The sequence below is a fragment of the Calonectris borealis genome, chromosome 25, assembly GCF_964195595.1.
Source record: "Calonectris borealis chromosome 25, bCalBor7.hap1.2, whole genome shotgun sequence".
NCBI classification, from domain to species: domain Eukaryota; kingdom Metazoa; phylum Chordata; class Aves; order Procellariiformes; family Procellariidae; genus Calonectris; species Calonectris borealis.
In genome coordinates this window covers 75360-98198 of record NC_134336.1, presented here as the reverse complement: position 1 = coordinate 98198, position 22839 = coordinate 75360, and the positions used below count along the sequence as shown (strand labels likewise).

The 22839-nt window shown below is 49.4% G+C and overlaps 1 protein-coding gene across 4 annotated transcripts; it reads right to left on the bottom strand.

The window, feature by feature from the left end:
- Positions 1-941: 941 nt before the first annotated feature.
- Positions 942-12544, bottom strand: GJA9 (gap junction protein alpha 9). 4 transcript variants are annotated; one of them, XM_075173843.1, is made up of 5 exons: positions 12419-12544; positions 11945-12016; positions 9107-9274; positions 5675-7703; positions 942-4357 (listed from the first exon to the last, which is right to left on the bottom strand). In XM_075173843.1, exon 5 carries the CDS (start codon positions 4334-4336, stop codon positions 2774-2776), a length of 1563 nt encoding a protein of 520 aa, XP_075029944.1. In that variant the 5' UTR covers positions 4337-4357; positions 5675-7703; positions 9107-9274; positions 11945-12016; positions 12419-12544; the 3' UTR covers positions 942-2773. The 4 variants fall into 4 exon arrangements, 3 of the variants coding, with proteins under 3 accessions (XP_075029944.1, XP_075029945.1, XP_075029946.1); XM_075173844.1 differs by having other exon boundaries at positions 5675-5839; XR_012677268.1 differs by lacking the exon at positions 942-4357 and adding an exon at positions 4364-5084.
- Between the last annotated feature and the right edge of the window lie 10295 nt (positions 12545-22839).

Here is a 22839-nt window from a genome sequence, read left to right as displayed (position 1 = left end):
GGCGTCCTCGCGGCCCCTCTCGTCGCCCGAAGGCACGGTACAGCCGGCGCCGGGCCCGCTTCCCCCCGCAGCTGCGGCCGCTGTCCCGCTCTGCCCTGCGCTCTTCGCCGGGGGCGGAAGTGCGTTTCGCACCCAGCGGTTCCGGGGCTCGGCTCTGCCGGCCGGTGCCGTGCCGCCGGGTAGCCGGGGGGCGCCGCGACGGGTGGCTCCCAGGCCTCCCCGGGGGGAGCGCGCGCTGCCGCGGCAGGAGTCACCCGGACCACGGGGCAGCGGAGCGCGCCCGGTCGCGAGCGGGGTTGCGCGAGCACCGGCTAGCATTCACTGTGTCTCCGTACCGCTGCGCCGGGTCCCGCGGCTTTCGGTCGGATCAGTTGGCTGTCGTACATGCGGCTTGAGAAGTAACTGGAACTGACTGAAAAATCAGAGGAGGAGAAAGTTGCAGCAAGCTGCAGCTGCAGAGTTGCCAACCCAAGGGGCTCCAAAGAGTTATACGAGGTGAAATCTTCCCATCGAAAAGAAAGTCTTTTGCCTTAGCCTGTTTTAAAAAAAGGAAGCGGTTATACCAGCTTATTTTTGCGAAACGCTGTGGCTAGTGACCGATAATATCTGTTCATTATAAAAATAAAAAAAAAAGAACCAACCGAATGATCTTGCACCTGCTATATTAGGGTCTTTTCACACTTTGTCTGCATGATCTTCTTCAATGTCTTCAATTTTCACTGGAATTAAGTTACACTTTTCTGTTGGCAAGGTGCTGTGATGAACTAGAATGTTTGACCCATGTCCACACAAAAAAAGTTAAAAAAATCCTCTGCCAGCAGCAGACAGAATAAATTCTTTTATATCTTGTCTTGAACCAACAGAAATGCAAATGACATATCCCATATGTGAGCATCTAAATGCTAATTTTCTATTATTTAGACAGTGGGAGCGGAGTGCATTAGATACTAGGCTTTTTATTGCAGAGACATTAAATGCAAAACGTGCATTAGCACAGTTATCGCCCACAGAAACTTACGCATCAAGAAATGCAAGAATTAAAGCCACAGTAGCAGTATTAACTCAGCTAAATCACGCTATACATTTATATACATTCCTGCATATTACACAATGTTAAATTTTACAGTGTAAGCAGAATTACATAGGGCTGTATTTATGTATACATGTAGAGAGATACTAGAGGTGAGAAGAACAGCTGCTGGAGAGAAGTCTACAGTGAATAGTTTTAATAGTACTAATGCATATTTCTTATGTGCACAGGGCCAAATAATGCTGCTGCTGCAAGCAAAAGAGCCTTTTAGGTTTTCTGGCTCCTTTTTTTCCTAATATTGTACAGCCTTCAGCCAATCTGAAACATGGGTGTCTCGTAAGCACAATGATAATATACGTTAAGAATTTTATTATGCCATAACATCGTGACACTACATCTCACAAATTATTTTTCCAGTACACGTACAGTAAGTCAAATCCACTAGTAAAAAATACATGCATATACACTAATGCATCCCAGATGTGACAACCTCACCAAGCATTTACAGCCTGTCAGTCTTGTGTGACTCAACTAAATGTATTTCATTCATAGAAGTCTCGATTACAAATGTAACACAGTATTTTGTTCATCTTTCCCTCCTTTATTATTTCAAGATATTTCATGGAACTTGCCTTACACTATATGGACTGGAGCAGCAGGTGGATGAATGTACTTTATTTGTTTTATAACCCCCATAAAAAGCATAAATGGAAATGCTCCTTCTAAATACTTACAACATTCTTTCGTTTAAAAGTTTGTCAGAATTTGGGGGACAGATGGACTCCAGAAAAGGAGTAGTTTTACAGTTTGATAAACCTTTTATATGTTTTTTGACATTGTAACTGAAAGTTGGAAGGTACTACCATTTTTTCTTTTTTTTTCTTTTTTTTTTTTTACCATAGTAAGCCTTCTGGTTTGTGAAATTCAAAATTTCTAATTAATAAATTTCAGTAACTTGTTTTCTGATTAAAAAGAAAGTAATCGCTAGCTTATTAGTGTTATGCAAAATCTCAAAATCAAAGCTCACAATTCATTTGTAATTAATGATGCTTTAAAAATATAATAGTGTATTTAATGGTAATAGTATACGATAAGAGATTCACTCTGATTTTTCTGCTGAGGAAGTCAGTGGTGATACACTGAAAAAAAAGTGTACCATGGAGTCAAAGAATTAGTGATACATGTATCAAATGTTTTGTTCTTTTTGTATTTAACACAGTTCAAACAGCGGAATATGTTTGACATTTTGCTTTCAGACAGCTATCAAACGTCTGTTTGAATTCTCAGAGAGATTAAGCAGAAACATATTTACTGATAATTACTTTCTCCTGAGAGCACCAGTGCCATCTTTAGCCTAATTTTATTTACTGGTCTTCGTAAAATATATTGTTAGACTGTAAATTTTGTCTTCTACTTTTATCCAGTTTAAATAGTATCAGCTGTGATTTTATGCCTGACTTTTCCTAATATGTGGACTTATACAATATACGTTTTCCTTTTTAGCTGGAAGGGTAGTGTAGAAGTTTATACACGGAGGTCTAAGCCACCCTTTCATTACAAAGGAAATAAAGAGACCGTTTAAAAGTTACTTAGCTAATAGTCAAAGGGCTACACAACTTTTCTATGTGAAACAGCTGGTTAAAGTTGAACAATTCAGCTACTCTTATACAGAGGTCTTGCTTATGTCGCAATATTCAGCAATTATCCCAGCATTGACTAGTGCAATTCACAGGCTAACTCACACTATATTTGAAGATCAGTGGGAGCACGCCTACTGCTGGCATTACTTGACAGCGACAGTCGCCTAGACAGCGAGAAAGGCTTAGGACTATTGCAGTTTCTACTTTGTTTAGATTCTGAGCTCACCTCCCCTGTAGAGTCAGGAGTGTCTGGTCGGCTAGAATTTTTTACATCAGCATTGTAAGGAGGTTGGGCTTTGTTTGCACTGAAACTGCTTTGTCTTTTGTTGGTGTTCTTTGGAAGAGAATTTGTTGAAGCTCCTGCACTCTCCACAATTGCCGAGCAGTTCCAAGATGAACCAATTCCATGTTGTCTTGTGAAACCGGTAATAGGAAAAGTTGTCTCGGGTTGCAGTGAAGTTTGAGATGGCATTTCAGCAAAGCTTCTCAAGCACGTGCTTAAAGCTGTATCTGCATTCTGAGTACCGACAAGGAAATGTTTATTTTCAGCTTCCTTTTGAGCATCATGCACTTCAGACCCAAGCTCGCCAAGCAAGCCTTCATTATTATTAGCGCTAGTATTTTGAGTCTGGTTGTCTAAAGCATTTGTATCTGGCCTCTTCTTTGGCGATTTATTTTCCTGATTGCGATGGGTGTAATTGCTGCTGCATTCTGTACAGTTATTTGGCACAGACTGAAATATGGGAGGAGAATTTAGAACCGGGTAGATGGCAGTGTCAGTTTGCTTTTCCATTAAAAAGGTGTAACTGCTAAGTGCAGAAGGAAGATTTTTTTGAGGGGTGGTCGATATTCCCAAAGAAGAGTGTGGTATCACAGAATATTTCTTAGATTTGTTTACGTAGAAATTGTCAGGGTTGTCCTTGTTTTTATTCTGCCCGCAGAGTCCCATTTTAATTTTTCGGAATCCTAGGTGGATAATTTCTAGGATATTTAAAAGCAATGATACAGTCGCTATTGATTGCATGAATAATATGAACACTGTCTTTTCTGTTGGTCTAGATACAAAGCAGTCAACAGTGTTTGGACATGGATCTCTCTGACATTTATAAAGGGGATCTAGATGAAAGCCGTAAAGAAGATACTGCCCAATCATAAAACCGACTTCCACTGCAGATCTTGTGAAAATATGTATTACGTAAGTGCAGAGCAAAGAGCCTCTCAGGGGTGCTTTGTTTAGCTTTCTTTGATCCAATTGCCGGAGTTCTCTCTCCAGCCTTTTCCGATTTTCAGTCATTTCTAATTCAGTGCTTTCAAGTTCCACTCTCACCTGAGCTTTCTTTTTTTGCCTCTCTTTTTCCAAGGCTCTTAGTCTGTATAAGGCATGACCCATATACACCAAGGAAGGGGAAGACACAAATATAACTTGCAAGACCCAGTATCTTATAAGAGAGATGGGGAAGGCCTCATCATAGCACACGTTTCTGCAACCAGGTTGCTCAGTATTGCATATAAATTCTGATTGTTCATCGTTCCAAACATCCTCAGCTGCCACTCCAAGGACAAGCATTCGAAATATGAAGAGGATCGTTAGCCAAATCTTTCCAATAATAGTGGAATGAATGTGGACCTCCTCTAAAATGCCTCCAAGGAAATTCCAGTCTCCCATGGTTATTCTGCCATCTTAACACTAAAATATACGAGAGAAAAAAGTATCAAATATTTTAAAAGCTGCAGTCCTTCCTTAACGCATTACGAAAAAATGACACTGAGAAAAACCATCGTCTCTCACATTGTAACCATGGCAACATGACCCACTGCTCATTGATAATCTAGGTATTATTCTCTCTCATCTACAAGATGGAGAAGTGCATCGTCTGCCCGTGTCTAATTATCAGTAAAAGACATCTTGACAAGCACACCACTATGAGGTATTAAGCACCCCCAGTCTGCATCAAATCAGTGGAAACTAAGGTGTCTGACTTGTTATAGGATTTTAAGAGCGTTATGCGGTCCATTTGAACCGTCATCCGATAGTGGTGTGAGAGCGGTATGTTTATATTTAGGACACTTATGCAGGTAGAGGAATATTTCCTGATCCTCCTTTTCAGACGTTCTGAGCCCCACATTGCAGCTGAAGTTACGGTAATGTCCAATTACTGTTTCACAGCGAGAATTGGTTACAAAGGAACTTGAGAGGGAATAAAACATCTCGCTAAAATTGCATTGTTAAATTAAAAAATACGTTTAACCATATAATTTGGCACAGACAATTGCTTTTTTTTTGCAGATGTTAATGATAAACAAATAAATAGAATCACTGTAATCGGTCCAGTTTCCTCTGATCCATGATACCCGCATTTGAAATACAGAATAGAGTCCCTAAGTGTCAAGCGTTGCTATCTTTGGCCCTGATTCTGTGAAAAATAAATGATTTATGCAAAAATTCTCTACCACCATTTTCCTAAATGATTATCATCTGAGTACAGATAAACTGGTAATATATGTGTGTAATCGCACATCTCGTCTTTCTTTTGTATGTTTCTTTCCCCAATACAGGATACTACATTGTAGACAAGATTTTAAATTCCTTTCCAGTGGTTATGTTATTGTATGTACTAACAAATAACTTTTTCTTTCTTATGTGCGGGGTAACTGGTACATCTGTAGATTTACCTTTTCATTGTATGCACAGTACAATTCAACAGAATTCAGTTATACTAAAACCACAATGATCTGACTTTTTTTTAGGATAAAGGTGGTTTAACACAGTGTTTTCTGTTCAAATGGGATTCATTTTCACCGTGTAAAACAGGAGTGTTAAGAAATCAAATGGAAGTTGCAGTCTTACAGCCACAGTACCGATGACTATAGAGGAAACTTTATGTTAAGGCAGTCCACTAAATGTGAAAATACTCTTGCAAATCGGTATACAAATAGGCACGTTAGACACATTTTAGATTTTAAACAAATTAAAAATAAATGGAAAATTAAAAATAAAACATACCTTTCTTTACAAAAATGTGTGAAATTACAGATCTGCAGTGTCCGATAAAAAGTTACAACCCCTGCCATCTTCTGTCCGTGTGAGTAAATTTCACATTATAAGCAGTTTATTTCGCTACAGGAGCAAGTGATGGAGTGCAGGCTTTGCACAGTGAATTTATATTTGCTAGGGATGGAGGGAGGAGAAAATCAATCTGTTGTTCAGTCTGTTACCGCTCCAAGCATAATTTAACTATGACTAGTGAAAGAATCTCATTAAAAAAAGCTAGAAATAAAAAATCTGCAGCTCTAACTTCCTTCAGATTATCTTCCTTTTTGCCTCTCCAGCACCTTCCAAGTTTTAAGAACGATCTCAACCTCAGACAAACAGAATAAAAGAAAACTTTCGGACTAAGTTTTAGTTTACATATCTCAGTAGCAGCAAACACTCAGCTTGCCTATGCAAAAGCGAAGAACACTATCATTGTAAATTTCTGCAGACAGTCTGTTCTCGTGGAACGGCTTAGCACCACATTCCTGATGTAAAAACCCAATGGTAGTATTCTTGGCCCTTCCAAACTCACTCCCTCTTCATAGACAGCATCTGACCTTATATTCTATTATTCTGCGCCTCTCGCTTATTCTCCATATGCTATCTTACTTGTCATACTGACTTCTTTAAAACAGCCCTGAACATGGCAACTGTTTTACACCATTTTCCCCATCCATATAATTCTGTGTTTCTTTTTAGGAGCAAGTAATTATCATTCCAGTCTAAGTGTCGGACATACTAAAGATGTCAGTCGTTCTTCTTGATAGTGATACTTCTGCATAGCCTGTGAAAACAGACCAGGTGACACAAGCCCCCTTTTTATTCCAGGCCTTCAGCTACCCCTCCGCATTACCTCAGCAGGAAGAATATCGAGAACAGGCTGAAATATTTTCCAATATAAAAGAGTGCACGAACTGCCTAGTCTCAAAGAACAGGGATTTTCTAGGTGTTTAGGAATGCAAGGGCCATATATATTAATTGATACAATTGCTCACGGGTTACAACCTACTGTTGTTAACTTTTTCTTTTAAATTCATCCCTTTCCCATTCCTTTCTTTACATAAGATGGATCACTGCAGCAGAGTCGCCCTGCGACTCGGGTGAATAAATGGGTTTGTTCTACTGAAGAACCTGCTTACTTATGGTAAAAGATTCGGTAAATCTATACACTATACATCCTTGTAAGCTGAACTGAAGCACAAAAATTATTTAAGAGAGTTTAAAATCTACTCGAATTTTTTTTGAGCCAATTGGAGTGCTACAGTGCATTTTGGGGACCAATGGTAGGCTGGGGAACACCCTTTCAAACACTCCAAACTTTAGGAAATACCTGCAAAAAATGTTGGGGAGAGGGGAGGGAAAGTCACCTCATTTTAGAAAAGGAAAGAAAGGAAATGTGCTTGATTTGTGTACAAAGATTGTCCTGGAGCCAGCGTTAGCAGCGCAATGGCCAAGGATACGGCCTTGTTAGGCATGCCTGGTATTAATGTGTAACCCCACTGCTAGGATCAATATGAGTTAAGAAGTATATCTAGCACTATAATGCACTTTTAGATGATTCCTCTCAGCGCTCTGCAAAACTGTATCGCTGATCCAACTGTCCTGTATAGAATAAATAAACTTCCTCTGCTGAGATCTCTAAAAAGCTAATCATTACCTTTTAATTTTGGTGCTGAGGATCAGTCAATAGGTCACGTCCGATTTCATAGTTAAATGACAGTTTGCCTAGAAGTATTCGATCGCTTTGGCAAGCTATCAGTCTACAGCCAGCCATTTCTATTAAGTACTTAAAGCAGGTTTCTAAACATACACCTCTTCTATCGAGTACTTAAAGTAGGTTTCTAAACATTTTTCTGCTATTGGTGAAAAAAATTCTTAGTCCGTTGAAGTGGCCCGCGGACCCCCCCACCCCCCACCTCCTGCAAAGATGCTGAAGCTTTGTTTGAAAATCCAAAGTGTTCGGTGAGACTGAACTATGGTGGCTGGGGATCTACTTGTTCTGTAAAAGATAAACGTTAAGACGAACATTTAATGATCTGCACATAATGTTCCGGGATGCATTATCTCATTTAAAATGGTATTTCAGTCAAATGACAACTTGACAAGCTGGGAGGGAAAATGAACTTAAGCACCAATGACAATTTTATAGTGCCAATGCTGCTCTCTACCTTAGTCCAGATGTTTTGCGGATGTGACTATTTATACAAACTGTCATACCAATATTCAGTGCTTAGTAACAAAATACTTAGTGATGTAAGGAGAGAATACTTGTTTTTCTTCCGGCTCTGGAAGCTACCTCACTGGCTTTTCATCAGTGGTGGGTTTGCTGCAAAACATCCCCCAAACTTTAACAACTATATTATGTTTTCTTAGCTCAGGGTCAAACGCCACAGAAATCATTCAATCATGGAAATATTCTCCAAAGATCAAGACCTTTTCATTCCTACTCATCAATAATGTGCACTTTATGTGTACAATTGATTTTTATTTTCTACTGTATTTGTCTGATCCACAATGGCCAGCTAGATAACTAGAGGCACAAACATCAGTGATGTGTCCTACAGGCTTTCAGGGCAACATGGACTCACTCCCATAGTTTTCTTTCAGTAGTGAAGTTAGGATCACAAATGATAAACTGCAATAATGAGAAATTTGGACAACTGTACTACTCAATATTGTCTTTAGGACCGCCAAATCCAGTGGTAGTGTTTGAAGGCAGACCAGAGAATACTACATAAAGACCGAGGCACAGGCTCTTCATGTTTGTCTGTTTTCTGTGCTGGCTTATAGATTCACTTTGATTGCTAAGATATACATGCAAATCAGTAGGTGCAGATTTGTGTTTTCACTTTCATGAGCAAAATTTCTGAAGATGCCCTGGCATTTACCCACAAGGTTTAATGTGGTTTTTTGGTCAGTAATTAGCTATTTTTAAGCTTAGATAGCATGCTGTATTTCCACTTAGGACTTCCCTTTTCCCCACGCAAGTTCTTCACTATGTTGAAAAGAGCCTCTTGTAAAGTAAGCAGGATGCTTGTACTCCCCAAATGCTCCATTCCAAGACGTTTACAGAACACTCAAAAAACAGTTTCTTGCTATTTAGGAACTGATTGTGTAGAAAATTTGTAGATCTGAGGCAAAAACATGTAAATTGCATCCTTACATCCGGGAAACATCCAATCGGATGAGCCTCAGCATCTTTAAAGAAAAGGTAATCACTTTTCTTTGAAGAGAATTTGAGCGATATGCCAGTTGGTTAGGTAGCTTGGACTGCACATGTTCATCATGTGGGTAATAGGCTAAAAATCATAAAAACTATTTCCTCAGCTGAAATGTTTTACCCATGTTCTGGCCACTCTGCGAACAATTTTCCAGTTATTTTTTAGGGTGAGATTTACTGACCTGAGGAAACAGGTTTTGAGGTGCTGTTAGCGACTGCAGGAGGAGCGTTCCAATTTGTCACAAATGCTTTTCTCTCTCTTCAGCAGGTACCGGTTTCCTTAAGAAAAGGCTGCTTGGTTGTTGACAGGTGTCACCGGCTCTGGATGTTTGCCTGTGGAGCTGTGAGGACTGAAAATATAAAGTTATTGTCCCTAACGCAGATGAACTGATTCTTGTAGGGTTGCAGGTAGATTGGGTGGAAGTGCATTTTAGTTCAATAATTGGGATTGACTCATGCCTATGGTCATGTGTCCTGCTTCCTGCTGGGACAGGGTTAACTTTCTTCCCAGTAGCTTGGGGGGTGTGCTGGCTTTTGGGTTCGGTGTGAAAGGAGCGTTGATGGCCCATTGATGCTTTGGCTGTTGCTGGGTGATGCTTGCACCGGGAGGGGGGAGCACAGCCAGGGTGGTGGACCCAGCTGGCCAATGGGGTGTTCTATACCATGTGACATCATGCTCAGTATAAAAACCAGGTGTGGGGGGGGGCTCCCCCCCCGTTCGTGACACGCGGTCGGCGGTCGGCGAGCGGTTGTGTTGTGCATTGCCTGCTTTGTGTATTCTGTTATTGTTGTTGTTCTCATTGTTATTATTACTGTTCTACTTAGTTTTATTTCAATTATTAAACTGTTTTTATCTCAACCCGGGAGCTTTCCTACTTGTGCCCTCCCGATTCTCTCCCCCATCCCACCGGGGGGGGTGTGATCAAGCGGCTGCGTGGCGTTTATTTTTGCTGGCTGGGGTTAAACCACGACATCATGTTAATACGGCAGCTAAAACCAAGCTTATAAAAAGTAACTGTAATGTGCTCCTGGGGTCCGTCTGCATGTTCTGCTGAGATTCCTAGCGAGGGGCAAAACATTTTGAGCTGTGAGCAAAAATTCCAGTTTCCCTTTAGCAGTTTCCTGCTTATATGCGTGTAAGTGTTTAACGTTTAAAAAGGAGGGTTTGGAGTTTTTAATTTACCTTTTTTTGTTCAGAGGTTGCTGTTGAGGGTTTCTCACTGAGGGGCTTATGGTTCATTACTTTATTTTGTGGGGCTCGGTATACATCAATCAGCATTTCCAGTTCAGTCATTTACCGATCACGGTGCAGGATTTAAAATCTAACCTTATCCAAAATTTTTAAATCCCCAACAACCGTTTGGGTTCCAAGATTTGCAGTTTACTGCTTCTGGATTCAGGGTTTAGAGCTTAAGGATGTCAACCTTTCTATTGAACAGGTGACAATAAGCTGTAAGGCCTGAATCCCAAACAGTAGGCTGCAAACGCTTCTTCGCTTCTACAGTTTGTAACTGTAATGCCCCAGGGCTAATGTTTGTTACGATCCCAGTAAGAAAGGCACTCAGACTCCATATTGGTTAAATTTCCATTTATTGACGCTAACACTAGAAGGAAAAAGAGGATAGTGTACATAATCATACATCCCTTCAGATGCTGGGAACCCCGACTTGTGCAGAATCAGAGGGACCACTTATCAGGGCACAGTATGCAGTCCAGATCCTGTCCCTGGAGAGTTCCACAGACACCTCCGTCTTTAGAGTCTTACAGTGCTTTTCTAAAAATAGTGCTATTAATCATTTCTACTGTCAATCACAAGGATGTTTGCATGAGACCCTCCCGCTTCGCTTGAACGTAAAGTCAAGGACATGTGGCTGGTGTAATTGCGAGTGCCAAGTGGGAGCTACCTACAGGCTCCTTTGTTACCGTTAGCCAGCTAAGTTTATGCTGAGACCGAGGGATACACGGGTGCAAAGCAGGCATGACAGGGTTGGGCTGCCAAGGCTGCGGTTGAGCTGAGAGTGGTGGAAGTTTCATGCAGGGCTCTAGTCTAGGGCTAGGGCAGAAGCACAGACAGATGAGATCAGGGGTTTTCCCGTCAGATATTGGAACGGAATTCTACCTCTCAGGGAAAAAGCAGGGGAGAAGGCTAACAGCTACTCTGTGACTTGACTATCGAGGGCAGCAGCAGGAGCTGACCTTCCCCCTGGACTGCCAAACGCTGGGCTAGTAATGACTCTTGAGGTGTCACAGAGGAAGGGGGCGTGTACTGGCTCTGAGTCCCTCAGCAGACTCATCCCAAGTGTTGTTTATGTGCATTAATTACTAAATGATTTTTCTTTCTCCTCATGGCTGTGGTTCCTGCAGTCCCTTTGCACTTGGTAAGTGTCTGTGACAGTGCCCAAGGGAAGGAGGTTATTCTTTGTGCCTGAGGGAGCAGGGGCTGGTCCCAAGGTCTCTCAGACCCCCTCTCCATCCCTGGGGGTTCCTGGAGAACCTCTGTGCTGTCAACAGGGCCCCAGGGGGCTTCCCTGCCATTGTCATGGACATTCAGGGCTGTTGGTGGCACCTCCTATGATCCCAGGGACAGCCAGGACCCATCCAGGCTGTACAAGTATACCAGGCTGCTCCTGTGCTTTCTCACAGCACGCTGAAATGGTCCCGTGGTGGCCGGGGCAGCAGGTCAGGATCTCTGTGGCTGGTGCTGAGTGAGGGAGTTTCTACAGAGATGGCGGATGCCTGCAGGTGATTTCCTATTGGCCGCACTAAGCTCCACAGCATGTCTTTCAGCTCCTCCAGGACTCTCTGTCCAAGCTTTCAGAAAGCAGCTCTCAGGAGCTGGGGTATAGCTCTGCCCTAGTGGGGCCTATGGTGATGGCCCTCTGTGTCCTCTATGAACTGCAGCTGTGGGCCACACAGCAGGTGGGATGGGGCTGCGGCTACGGGGCAGGTGCTTCTCACGGAATCGGCTGGCTGGGGGCAGCCACTTGGAGGGGGGTGCCGTACTCCACGCAATGCCTTACCATGCCGGGGCGGTCTGGGACAACGGAGAGGCCGCCGAGCATCGCCAGCCGGGACCGGAGCAACAGCTGCACCTGTGGAGAAGGTGAGCTGGGACGAGGTGTCCATGTTCGGGGCTTCGGGTCCCGAACAGCAACAACCGCCGGCAACATGACACAAGCGGTGGGGATGCCAGAGGGGTCTGGGGCCGCGCGGGGAGGGGCCCGGAGAGAAACACACTGGGGCCGTTGGAGGGGCAAGGTGGCGCACCAGGGCGGTGTGGGGCCGCCCGAGCACGGGGGCTCACTGTGCCAGGCAGGCACCGAGCGCGGGAAGCCCTGGGGAGCATCCCGGAGAAGAGGGGACTGAGGCGGTCCGGGGCCGCGCGAGCGAGAAGCGTAGGGTGATACTGGAGAGGCTGGGGGGGAGCTGGGGCAGTATCGCGGATACTGGTCCTGGGGATTCCGGGGTTGTGCTTCGCTCTCCGCGAGGCTTACCGGTCTCGCACGGACGGGGAGGGAGGAGGAGGAGGAATGCAGACAGCATCGCCAAAGGATTAAAAATTTATAGAACGCAGGGGCGCGCTGAATAGCCTCCCTACACAGGATATCCGGGCAGCCAGTTTGTGCCGCTCGGCATGCCGGGAGGCGTAGTGATCCGGGACTGGACTTCCGGACGGCCATTTCGCGCCGCGCAGCATGCCGGGTGATGTAGTTTTCTGGCACTAGACAGCAGTCGTCCATTTTGGCCCTGCGTGGCATGCCGGGAGGTGTAGTTTTCCGGCACTGGTGTGCCATCGGGCGGTTTTGTTTTGCTCGGTACGCAAGACATGAAGTCTTCCAGCACTACGCTGGAGGACACCCATTTTGTTCTATGCACCATGCAATGAGATGTAGTCTTCCATCTCTAGATTTCAAGGATGCCATAGAACTTTGCACGTCAAGCTGGGAGGAGCAGCTTTTGGCATAGCCCCCTCTGAACTGTTCTTGTTCTCTCAGACCCACTCCCAAGATCCTTATATTTTCTCTGAGCCTTCTTTTGTTTCTCTGCCCCACTCAGGATCTCCCTTCTCCTGTCACAATGCCTGCTGAGGTCTTCCTTGTGCCCCACGGCCATCTTTTAACTCTAGCCCCCTTGATGGGAGCAGCCACAAAAGCGACCCAGGTATAATGGGAAGAATACTGACAGAGGAAAATTTCTTCTGACATGCTGACAGAAGATGATGTCTGCCTGCCTGGGAACTGCTAGCCTGGGAACCTGGCTTCGGAACCAGAAGCATCTTTGAGATGCACAGCTGGCATTCTTGCAGTGTTGCTGAGTACCTGAGACATCCAGAGGTACTCTCAATAAGTGCAAAACCAAAAAACTGCAACAATAAAGATATTGTATGGAACGGTAAAAAATAGTAAAAAAAAAAAAAAGTGTAAAACATCCTGAGAAAGTAGGAATCTGCAACACGTACTGGCTGCCCCAGCTGGAGGAACGGAAAAGATGTCTGAGAAAGTAAAATATTGGTCTGAGAAATAGAGGACCCCATAATCTATTGGCTGTTTCAGGTGAAAAATAGAAGTTAGTAACACCTACTGGTTGCTCCAAGTGATGGTGTCCTATGCCCCCTTATGGTCTAAGATAGAAAAATGACTCGCTTTCTACCCAAAATGGAGCTTCTCTCGAACTTCTCCTGTGAGAACTTCTTTATGCGATTTCCTGAACGGACTGGACCCTCATGAGGGAGGCCTGGCTGATTCCAGACTCTGTGATGCGGATCATCTTTGAAGTGACACTTTGTCCATCGTAGATTGGCTGCACTCCTGGGAACAGTTTGATGAGCGCTATATGAGTAACAGTTTGACTAATATATATAGGCACGCATATAAGTAAGTAATGCTAAGTCTGCTTGCTGCTTTACTAGTGCTATTTTTGCAGTAACTTGTATCCTTGCTTTACTAGTAGTAATTAGTAATAAAGGAATTTTAAGAAACAAAACTTCTTCATCCTTGTGAATCCTATGAGCCCACTATCATGATCATCACTCAACTGCAGGCTGGGTAACTTTTATAGGTTGGGACATTATTAGGAAAATCTCATTCCCTAACTAACGTACCAATTAGTCTTTATACTATGAAATTGTATGAACTGTCTTAGTAGTACAAAATTGTATTAGCTTTCTTAACAGATACATAGTTTATGTTGTATTCTGCATAGTCATGGTTGAGTTTTAAAATTTTCTTTCCATGACCACTTCTTTCAACATGCCTATCGTTATTTTTTAATTCTTTCCTGTCTGTCATGGAACATGTTGCTTTTAAATTTTCTGTGTCTGCTTCTATCCAGCTTGCTGTCTTATTTTTCATTATTTCTTGTCTTTTCGTAGTGACCTCCCTTCATAAATTTTCTGTCTGTATTTATTTAGTTTGCTGTCCCTATTTTTTTTCCCCTTCATTTCCCTAGTCCCTGTCACTTTTTAAATGTTCTTTCTATGTCTAGTTTTGTCCCATTCACTGTCTTTAGGTTTGAATTATTTCTTGTCTTTCTTTAGTACCATTGCTTTTTCAATTTTATTTCTATGTCTCCATTTTAGTTCGCTGACCCTATTTTTTAATTTTTTCATCTCTTTATTCCTTGGCTTTTAAAATTTTCCTTTTCGTTTACTTTCATCTACTTTGCTGACCCTATTTTTAACTGTCTGTCGTGTACCTTGTCGTTTTTTAAATTTTCTTTCCATGACCATTTTTATCAACATGCCTATCCTCATTTTTTAATTCTCTCCTGTCTGTCGTGGAACACGTTGCTTTTAAATTTTCTGTCTATGTCTGCTTTTATCCAGTTTGCTGTCTATTTTTCATTATTCCTTGTCTTTCCTTAGTGCCCTCCCTTTATAAATTTTCTGTCTATGTCTCTGTTTATTTAGTTCGCTGTCCCTATTTTTTAATTCTTTCCTCTCTTAAACCCTTGGCTTTTAAAATTTTGTTTCCATGTCTACTTTTATCAAGCTCCCTATCCCCTTTTTAATTCTTTCCTGTCTGTCGTGTACCCCATTATCTTTTAAATTTTCTATCTATGGCTGTTTTTATCCGGTTCACTGTCCCTATTTTTTTACATTTTACTCTCATAATTCCTTTCTCTTTCAAATTTTGTTTCTAGGTGTACTTTTGTCTAGTCTTCTGTCCCTATTTTCAGTTTTTTTCCTGTCTGTCCTGAACTGTGTCACATTTTCAATTTTCTTTCTATGTCTAGTTGAATCAAGCTCCCTATCCCTATTTTTAATTCTTTCTGGTCTATCATGTACCCCATAACTTTTAAAATTTACTCTCTCTGTCTCCATTTATTTAGTTCGCTGTCCCTATTTATAATTTTTTTCCTTTACTTCCCTAGTCTCCATCGCTTTTTAAATGTTCTTTCTACATCTACATTTATTATCTTTGCTGTCTTTAGTTGTGAATTATTGTCTTTCCTTAGTACCGTTGCTTTTTAAATTTTCTTTCTATGTCTGCATTTTAGTTTGTTGTCCCAGTTTTTAAATTTTTTCCTTATTTCCTTAATCCTTGTCACTTTTAAATTTTTCTATCTTTATGTTTGAATTCTTATCTTTCCTGAGTGCAGGCAGTTTTTAAGTCTTCCTTCTATGTATAGTTTTATCAAGCTCCCTATTCCTATTTTTTAATTCTTGCCTGTCTGTCATGCACCTGGTCACTTTTAAAATATTTTCTCTACATATAGTTTACCCAGCAATTTATTCCAATTTTTTAAAACTTTCCTGTCCGTTTTCTATGGTGTCGCTTTTTAAAGTTTGTTTTGATCTCTATTTATCTAGTTCCCCTGTCCCCATTTTTTAATGCTTTGTGGATTACAAACGAATTCGCTGGAGAGATCGGACATGGCTCGTCTTGCGAAATGCTCAGAAAAGAGTCGTTAAAATCATGCTGCACGACCGAATTATGGATGCCGGGTGGCGAGCTTTTCTCTGCTCGCTGCTGCCTCCAGGCGACCAGAATTCGGTACTGCAGCTCCAGAGCCGCGCATGCGCGGTGGCGCGCTTTCCCTTTGCTCGCTGCTGCCACCGAGCGACCAGACTTCGGTACTGCAGGTCGGCAACCGCGCATTAGCGGACGCGCGCTTTTTCTCTGCTCGCTGTTGCCTCCCGGCGACCAAAATTCGGTACTGCAGGTCGGCAGCTGCGAATGCGCGGAGGCGCGCTTTTCTCTGCTCGCTGCTGCCACCGAGCGACCAGAATTAGGTACTGCAGCTCGGGAGCCGCGCATGCGCGGTGGCGCGATTTTATCTTGCTCGCTGCTGCCTCTCGGCGACCAAAACTGGGTACTGCAGGTCGGCAGCCGTGCATGCGCGGCGACGCGCTTTTCTCTGCTCGCTGCTGCCTCCCGGCGACCAGAATTCGGTACTGCAGCTCGGGAGCTGCGCATGCGTGGAGGCGAGCTTTTTCTCTGCTCGCTGCTGCCCCCTGCGGCCAGAATTCGGTACTGCAGGCCGGCAGCCGCGCATGCGCAGTGGCGCGCTTTTCTCTGCTCGCTGCTGCCTCCCGGCGACCAAATCTCGATCCTGCTGCTCGGGAGCCGCGCATGCGCGTTGGTGCGCTTTTATCTGCTCGCTGCTGCCTCCCGGAGACCAAAACTCGGTACTGCATGTCGGCAGCCGCGCATGCGCGGTGGCGCTGTTTTATCTGCTCGCTGCTGCCACCGAGCGACCAGAATTTGGTACTGCAGCTCCAGAGCCGCGCATGCGCAGAGGCGCGCTTTTCTATGCTCGCTGCTGCCTCCCGGCGACCAAAACTCGGTACTGCAGCGCGGCAGCCGCGCATGCGCGCTGGCGCCCTTTTCCTCTGCTCGCTGCTGCCTCTCGGCGGCCAGAATTCGGTACTGCAGGCCGGGAGCCGCGCATGCGCATTGGTGCGATTTTTATCTGCTCGCTGCTGCCTCCCGGCGACCAAAACTCGGTACTGCACCTCCAGAGCCGCGCATGCGCAGTCCGCGCTTTTCCTCTGCTCGCTGCTGCCACCGGGCGACCAAAACTCGATACTGCAGGTCGGCAGCCGCGCATGCGCAGAGGCGCGCTTTTCTCTGCTCGCTGCTGCCACCGAGCGACCAGAATTCGGTACTGCAGCTCGGCAGCCGCGCATGCGCGGTGGCGCGCTTTCCCTTTGCTCGCTGCTGCCATCGAGCGACCAGAATTAGGTACTGCAGGTCGGAAGTTGCGCATGCGCGGTGGCGCGCTTTTTTCTGCTCGGTGCTGCCACCGGGCGACCAAAACACGGTACTGCAGCTCGGGAGCCGCGCATGCGCAGTGGCGCTCTTTTAATCTGCTCACTGCTGCCTCCCGGCGACCAGAATTCGGTACTGCAGCTCCAGAACTGCGCATGCGCGGGGGCGCTCTTTTCTCTGCTCGCTGCTGCCTCTCGGCGACCAGAATTCGGTACTGCAGGTCGGCAGCTGCGCATGCGCAGAGGCGCGCTTTTCTTTGCTCGCTGCTGCCTCCAGGCGACCATAATTTGGTACTGCAGCTCGGGAGTCGCGCATGCGCGGTGGCGCTCTTTTATCTTGCTCGCTGCTGCCATCGAGCGATCAAAACTCGGTACTGCAGGTCGGGAACCGCGCATGCGCGGTGGCGCGCTTTCCCTTTGCTCGCTGCTGCCTCCCGGCGACCAGAATTCGGTACTGCAGGTCGGCAGCCGCGCATGCGCAGTGGAGCGATTTTATCTTGCTCGCTGTTGCCTCCCGGCGACCAAAACTCGGTACTGCAGCTCGGGAGCCGCGCATGAGCGGTGGCGTGCCAAGCGACCAATACTGGGTATCGCAACCCTTGAGGCGCATATGTGCGGTGGCGCCCCCCTTCTCCGCGCTGCCGTCCGCCGGTAACGGCAATGCCGTACTGTGGTGCCTGCGGGGTGATGCCGCCGCGTTCGTTGCTTCGTACCGGTAAGGAAACGCCGCTCCCGCCCCACATGCGCGGTGCCGGCGGGCGCTGGGCGCGCAAAGCGTGGAGCTGCAGCGCCGGTGCCGCCCTCGGGCACGCGCCGCCGGGCGGGTGCTCCCTGCTGCTGCCGCCCCGTGGCCAAAATGCGGTACTGCAGCGCCGGCACCGCACAGGTGCGGAACTGCTGCCGCCCCGAAGCCGAAGCGTGGTACTACAGCCCGGCGTTCGCGCGCCGGCTCGGGCCCTGGCCCTTCCATGCACCGTCCCCATCCCGGTGCATCCCTCATCCCGGTGCATTCGTCATCCCGGGCGGCAACAGTTAGGGTGCTCCCCTCCCGCATGCCAGCACCCCCAAGTGTGTCGGTGTGTCCCAGTGCTGTCCCCATCCCTGGGGCAGGTCCCCATCCCCGGGGCAGCTCCCCATCCCCTGTTCCTGCGGCTGATCGTTGTTCCCCCAATAAAAGACAGGTACGGAGGGGACCCGTGGGAACAGGGGGCGGGGACCCCCAGAGTGTGGGCTGTGCTGCCATCGCTCCTTGGTGCTGGCCCTGCTTGTCCCCTGTCCCCCCAGCGATGACGAGCTCCGGGCCACTGGCGGGGACCCTCACCCCGGGGACCCTGGGCCACCAGCGACAGGGACAGTGACGCTCCCCCCCCCCCCCGCCACGCACACGAGTGTGCAGGGGCACAGGCCACCCCTGTCAGGTGGACACGCTGGGGACACCGTCTGCCCCGGGGGTGTTTGGGGTCCCCAGGGTGGGAGCAGAGCTGCAGGATGCTGGGTCCCCCCTGCCCGAGCCCTGCAGACCCAGGTGGAGCGCCGGCATCCCCCACCCCTGTGCCCAGCCCTGTCTCCGCGTGGCTGTGGGTCAGTGCTACCATTGCGTGGCCAGCGGCTGGGAGGACACAGCTCCCGCCAGCTGGGGCCAGAGGAGCCCGGAAGCCTGGGGACCCCCAGGAAGGGCTGGCTGTGGTGGGGACTCAGCACCCAGGGCCCAGGGCACCCCAGAGACTCTACAACAGGGTGCAGCATGAACTATTTTATTACCTGTGCAGTATCCATGAGTGAGTCCCCATTGTTCCCATCCTGGTCCCCCAGTGGGCCGGGGTCCCAGCTGCCCCTGGGGGTGGCTGCAGGTGTGGGGGGCGGGATTCCTTCTCCCTGCGGTGCCCCCCACCTCCCCAGGTCATCCCTCCCAGTCTCAACCCCCCACATGGTGTCCCCAATCTCCCGAGAAACCTCTGTCCCCAGATGTCCCCCTACCCCACTCCCAGGGTCCCTCCCAGACCCCAGGATTCCCCCCCCCGCCCCATCCCCACGGTCACCTGCAGCCCTGAGACACACACACCCCCCTCCTCTCAGCACAGAGGTGCCTGGGGAGACACTGGGAAGAGCCGGCACTGCCATCGCGGGGTCCCGCTGGCCCTCATCCCCCCCTAAAGTCTTGCACCATGCTCTGCTCCTTGGGGGGAGTGCCCACAGTTAGGGGGGATGGGGGCTCCCCTCCTCCCCAGGGAACCCCCCCAACCTGTCCAGGGCACCCTCTGCCACCTCCCCAGGGTCCAACCACCGTAACAGGGTCTGACCCTGGGATCCTGCTGGTTAACGTCAGGTCCGAGAGAAGGTTCCTCATTACTCCTTGATGCATTCTTAGGTGCCAGCTCGAGCTGGGTGCCTCCAGAGAGGGACCCCTACCCCGGATCACCCTCCTTGCACACCTGCACCCGTTGCAGGAGGGTCCACGCACACCATGGGAGCCACGTGGGAACCGGAGGTGGCCTTGAGGCTGCTCAGCAGCAGTCAAAACTCCCCAGTGGTTTCAGACACCGGCTGTTTTGCTCCCGAACCCAAGGGTACTGCCGAGAAAAATAACCACCACTGTCACACGAAGGTTCTGCACAGTCACCATCATGGTACAGGGCTCCCTACACAACCACAACCATTGCACAGGGGTTCTGCACAATCACCACCATTGCATGAGGGTTCTCTGCACCCACCCCCCGTTGCATGAGGGTCCCTTCCCCATCACCACCATTGTACAAGGGTCCTGCACAGCCATTACTGTCGCATAAGGGTCGCTGCACAACCACAACCATTGTATGGGGGTCCTACGCAGCCACCACCATTGCATGAGGGTCCTGCACAATCCCCACCATCACACAAGGGTCCCCATGCACCTGCCTGCCATCGCACAAGGGTCCCCTGCACACCAACCAATTGCATAAGGGTCCTCCTGCATTGTCCCCCCCCATTGCACGGGGGTCTCCACACACCGACCCGCCGTTGCGCAAGGGTCCCTGCACAATCACTACAGTTGCACGGGGGTCCCTGCACAGCCACCCGCACTGCACAAGGTGCCGTGCGCATGCGTACTTCCGGGTCGGGGACTACAACTCCCGGCGTGCCCCCCGCGGGCGGCCCGGTGGAGCCGCGCGCTGATTGGCTGCGGAGGATATTTCAACAGGGCGCGCGGCGGGGTCTGCACCCAGGCGGCGGCGGCGGCGGCGGCGGCGGCGGCGGCGGCGGCGGCGGCGGCGGCGGCGGCGGCGGCGGCGGCGGCGGCGGCGGCGGCGGCGGCGGCGGCGGCGCCGCTGTGTATTCCGGGGGGGCCGGGTGGAGTTATGCATCCCGGGGGAGCCGGGGAGTGGGGTCGGGGGGGGCTGTGTGCCCTAGGGGTCCCGGGAGTGGGGCCGGGGGGGGCTGTGTGCCCTAGGGGGGCCAGGGAGTGGGGCCGGGGAGGGCTGTCCATCCCGGAGGGGGCCGGGGAGTGGGGCTGTCCATCCCGGGGGGGGGGCGGGGAGTGGGGCTGGGGGGGACTGTGCATCCCGGGGGGGCCGGGGAGTGGGGCTGGGGGGGGCTGTGTCCCCTAGATGCGCTGAGGAGTGGGGCTGTGTGTCCTAGGGGGGCTGGGGGGGGCTGCGGTGCCCCAAGGAGCTGGGGAGTGGGGCTGTGTGTCCTGGCGGGACTTGCGAGTGGGGCTTGAGGCTCCCGGGGGGCTGGAAAATGGTGTGGTCGGGTGCTGTGAGCACGGGGGGTCCTGGGGCTGGGAGGTGCTTGCAAACACTGGGGAGGGGCTGCGAGCATGGGGGGCACAAGGGTTGCACCAGGGTCCTTGCACGATCACCTCCATTGTACGGGTGTCACTGTACAGCCAGCCGGGCTGCACGAGGCGCTGTCTGCATGCGCACTCCCGGGGCGGGGACTACAACTCCCGGCGTGCACCGCGCGGGCGGCCCGGTGGAGCCGCGCGCTGATTGGCTGCGGAGGGTATTTCAACGAGGCGCGCGGTGGTGTCTGCACCGAGGCGGCGGCGCAGCGTGAGTGTGAGGGGCTGCGGGCCCGGGGAGCCGAGGAGTGGGGCAGTGGCGGCGGGGGCGGCCCTTGCAGGCTCCGGGGACGGGGGCTGGGGGGGATCCAGGCGGGGGAGGTGCTGTGAGCATCTGGGGAGTGTGTGTGTGGGGGGGGGCTGTGTGCCCTTGGGGGGCCGCGCAGTAGGGCCGGGGCGGGGGGGCTGTGTGCAAACAGACCCTCCCTGCGAGTCCCCACTGTCGCCCCGTGGGGCCGGGGACCCCCCACGCCTCCCTGCAGGCAGACGGGCAGCCTGTAGGCAATGGAGACCGCCCGCCCCAGCGAGGTGCTCGAGCCTGGGGGCTTCACGGGCCGAGTCGAGGGAGGAGCTGCTGGAGAGAGGGATTAGAAACGGCCTTCTGCCCCCGAAACTGCTGGAGCATTTGAAGGGGAGGGACAGATACACCCCAGGGCCCCAAGGGGAAGACCTTGGAGCAAGGACTTGGGGTTGTTCCAGGAGCAAAAGCTGGTCCCAGCCAGCTCTCCTCTGCTCCCCCGGCACCGGGATCAGACCTTTCAGCCCCATTTCTGCCAGAAGCATCACACAAGCGCTTGCCCTCCCTGGGGGCATCTTTGGGACTTGAGAACAGGTGCAGCAGCTGGGTTTTTGGGCTCAGAAATGGGCGCTGAGTGAGCTGGTTTGGGGGCCCAAAGCAGAAGCCAGTTTGGCCGTTTGTGCGGAGGGGTTGGGAGGGCATTGGAGGCTGCGGGGGAAAGCAGAGGGTGGGCAGGGTGCGTGGACCCTCCCCGGAGGTGGGGGTCTGGTTCTGCTGGACCCCGAAGTGTGGGAGGCCGGCATGCACCAGGCCAAACTCAACGTCTGAGGTGGTCTCTGGGGGGAAGAGGTGGTCTCTGCTTTTCAGACCCCGCATGCCCTCTTCGAGTCCAGCTCTTCCTTGTCGACTGCTTAGAATAGTTATTAACTAATTAATCATACAAACTAATTAATATTTATACAATGTCCAACTATGATATTTAATCTTAATAATCAAGTTTTGACAGCGATTGATTTACGACCTTGTCAAAAGCCCAGGCTGTTGCAAATAGCTGGAGCTTGTAAGGAGAAGGAGCTGAAATCAACGGGAGCTTCAGTGCAGAGCTGGAGCTTCAATTAGCCAGAACCGTAGCAAGCAGGAGCTGGAACGAGACGGGGTGTCTGCTGTCTGGGGTGTGCCTTAGCCAGAGGCAAAATTACCTGCAGCTGTAATGAGCAGGAGCTGCGATTTGCTGGAGTGTCTATTTGCCGGAGCATCTGTCAGCCGGACTGCACTCCCAGCATGGCTGAAGAGCAGCCAGGCGCAGGCAGGGCTGTCCCCAGCAAGGAGCTCCGAGCGGCAGGGAGGCGAGTCGTCCTTCTGCCAGCGGGGAGCCCGGCCTCTTCTCTCAGGGATTAAATCCATGCCACGTGCCTCTCTCTGCGTGGAGGGTCTCTCCTGGTCCCAAGGGCCGAAGTGAGGTGCTGGTGCCCTGACTCTCCTGGGGGGCAGGCGGCAGCACGAGGCGGCGGTGTCTCCCCAGTACCCGGCAAAGGGGAGCGAAACCGGCCGGCTGGAGCTCCCGGGATGCACAGCCCGGCCCCACATGGCAGAATCCTTCCCTGTGTTTTCACCGTTGGCTGGGTGTGACAAACAGGTTCATTTT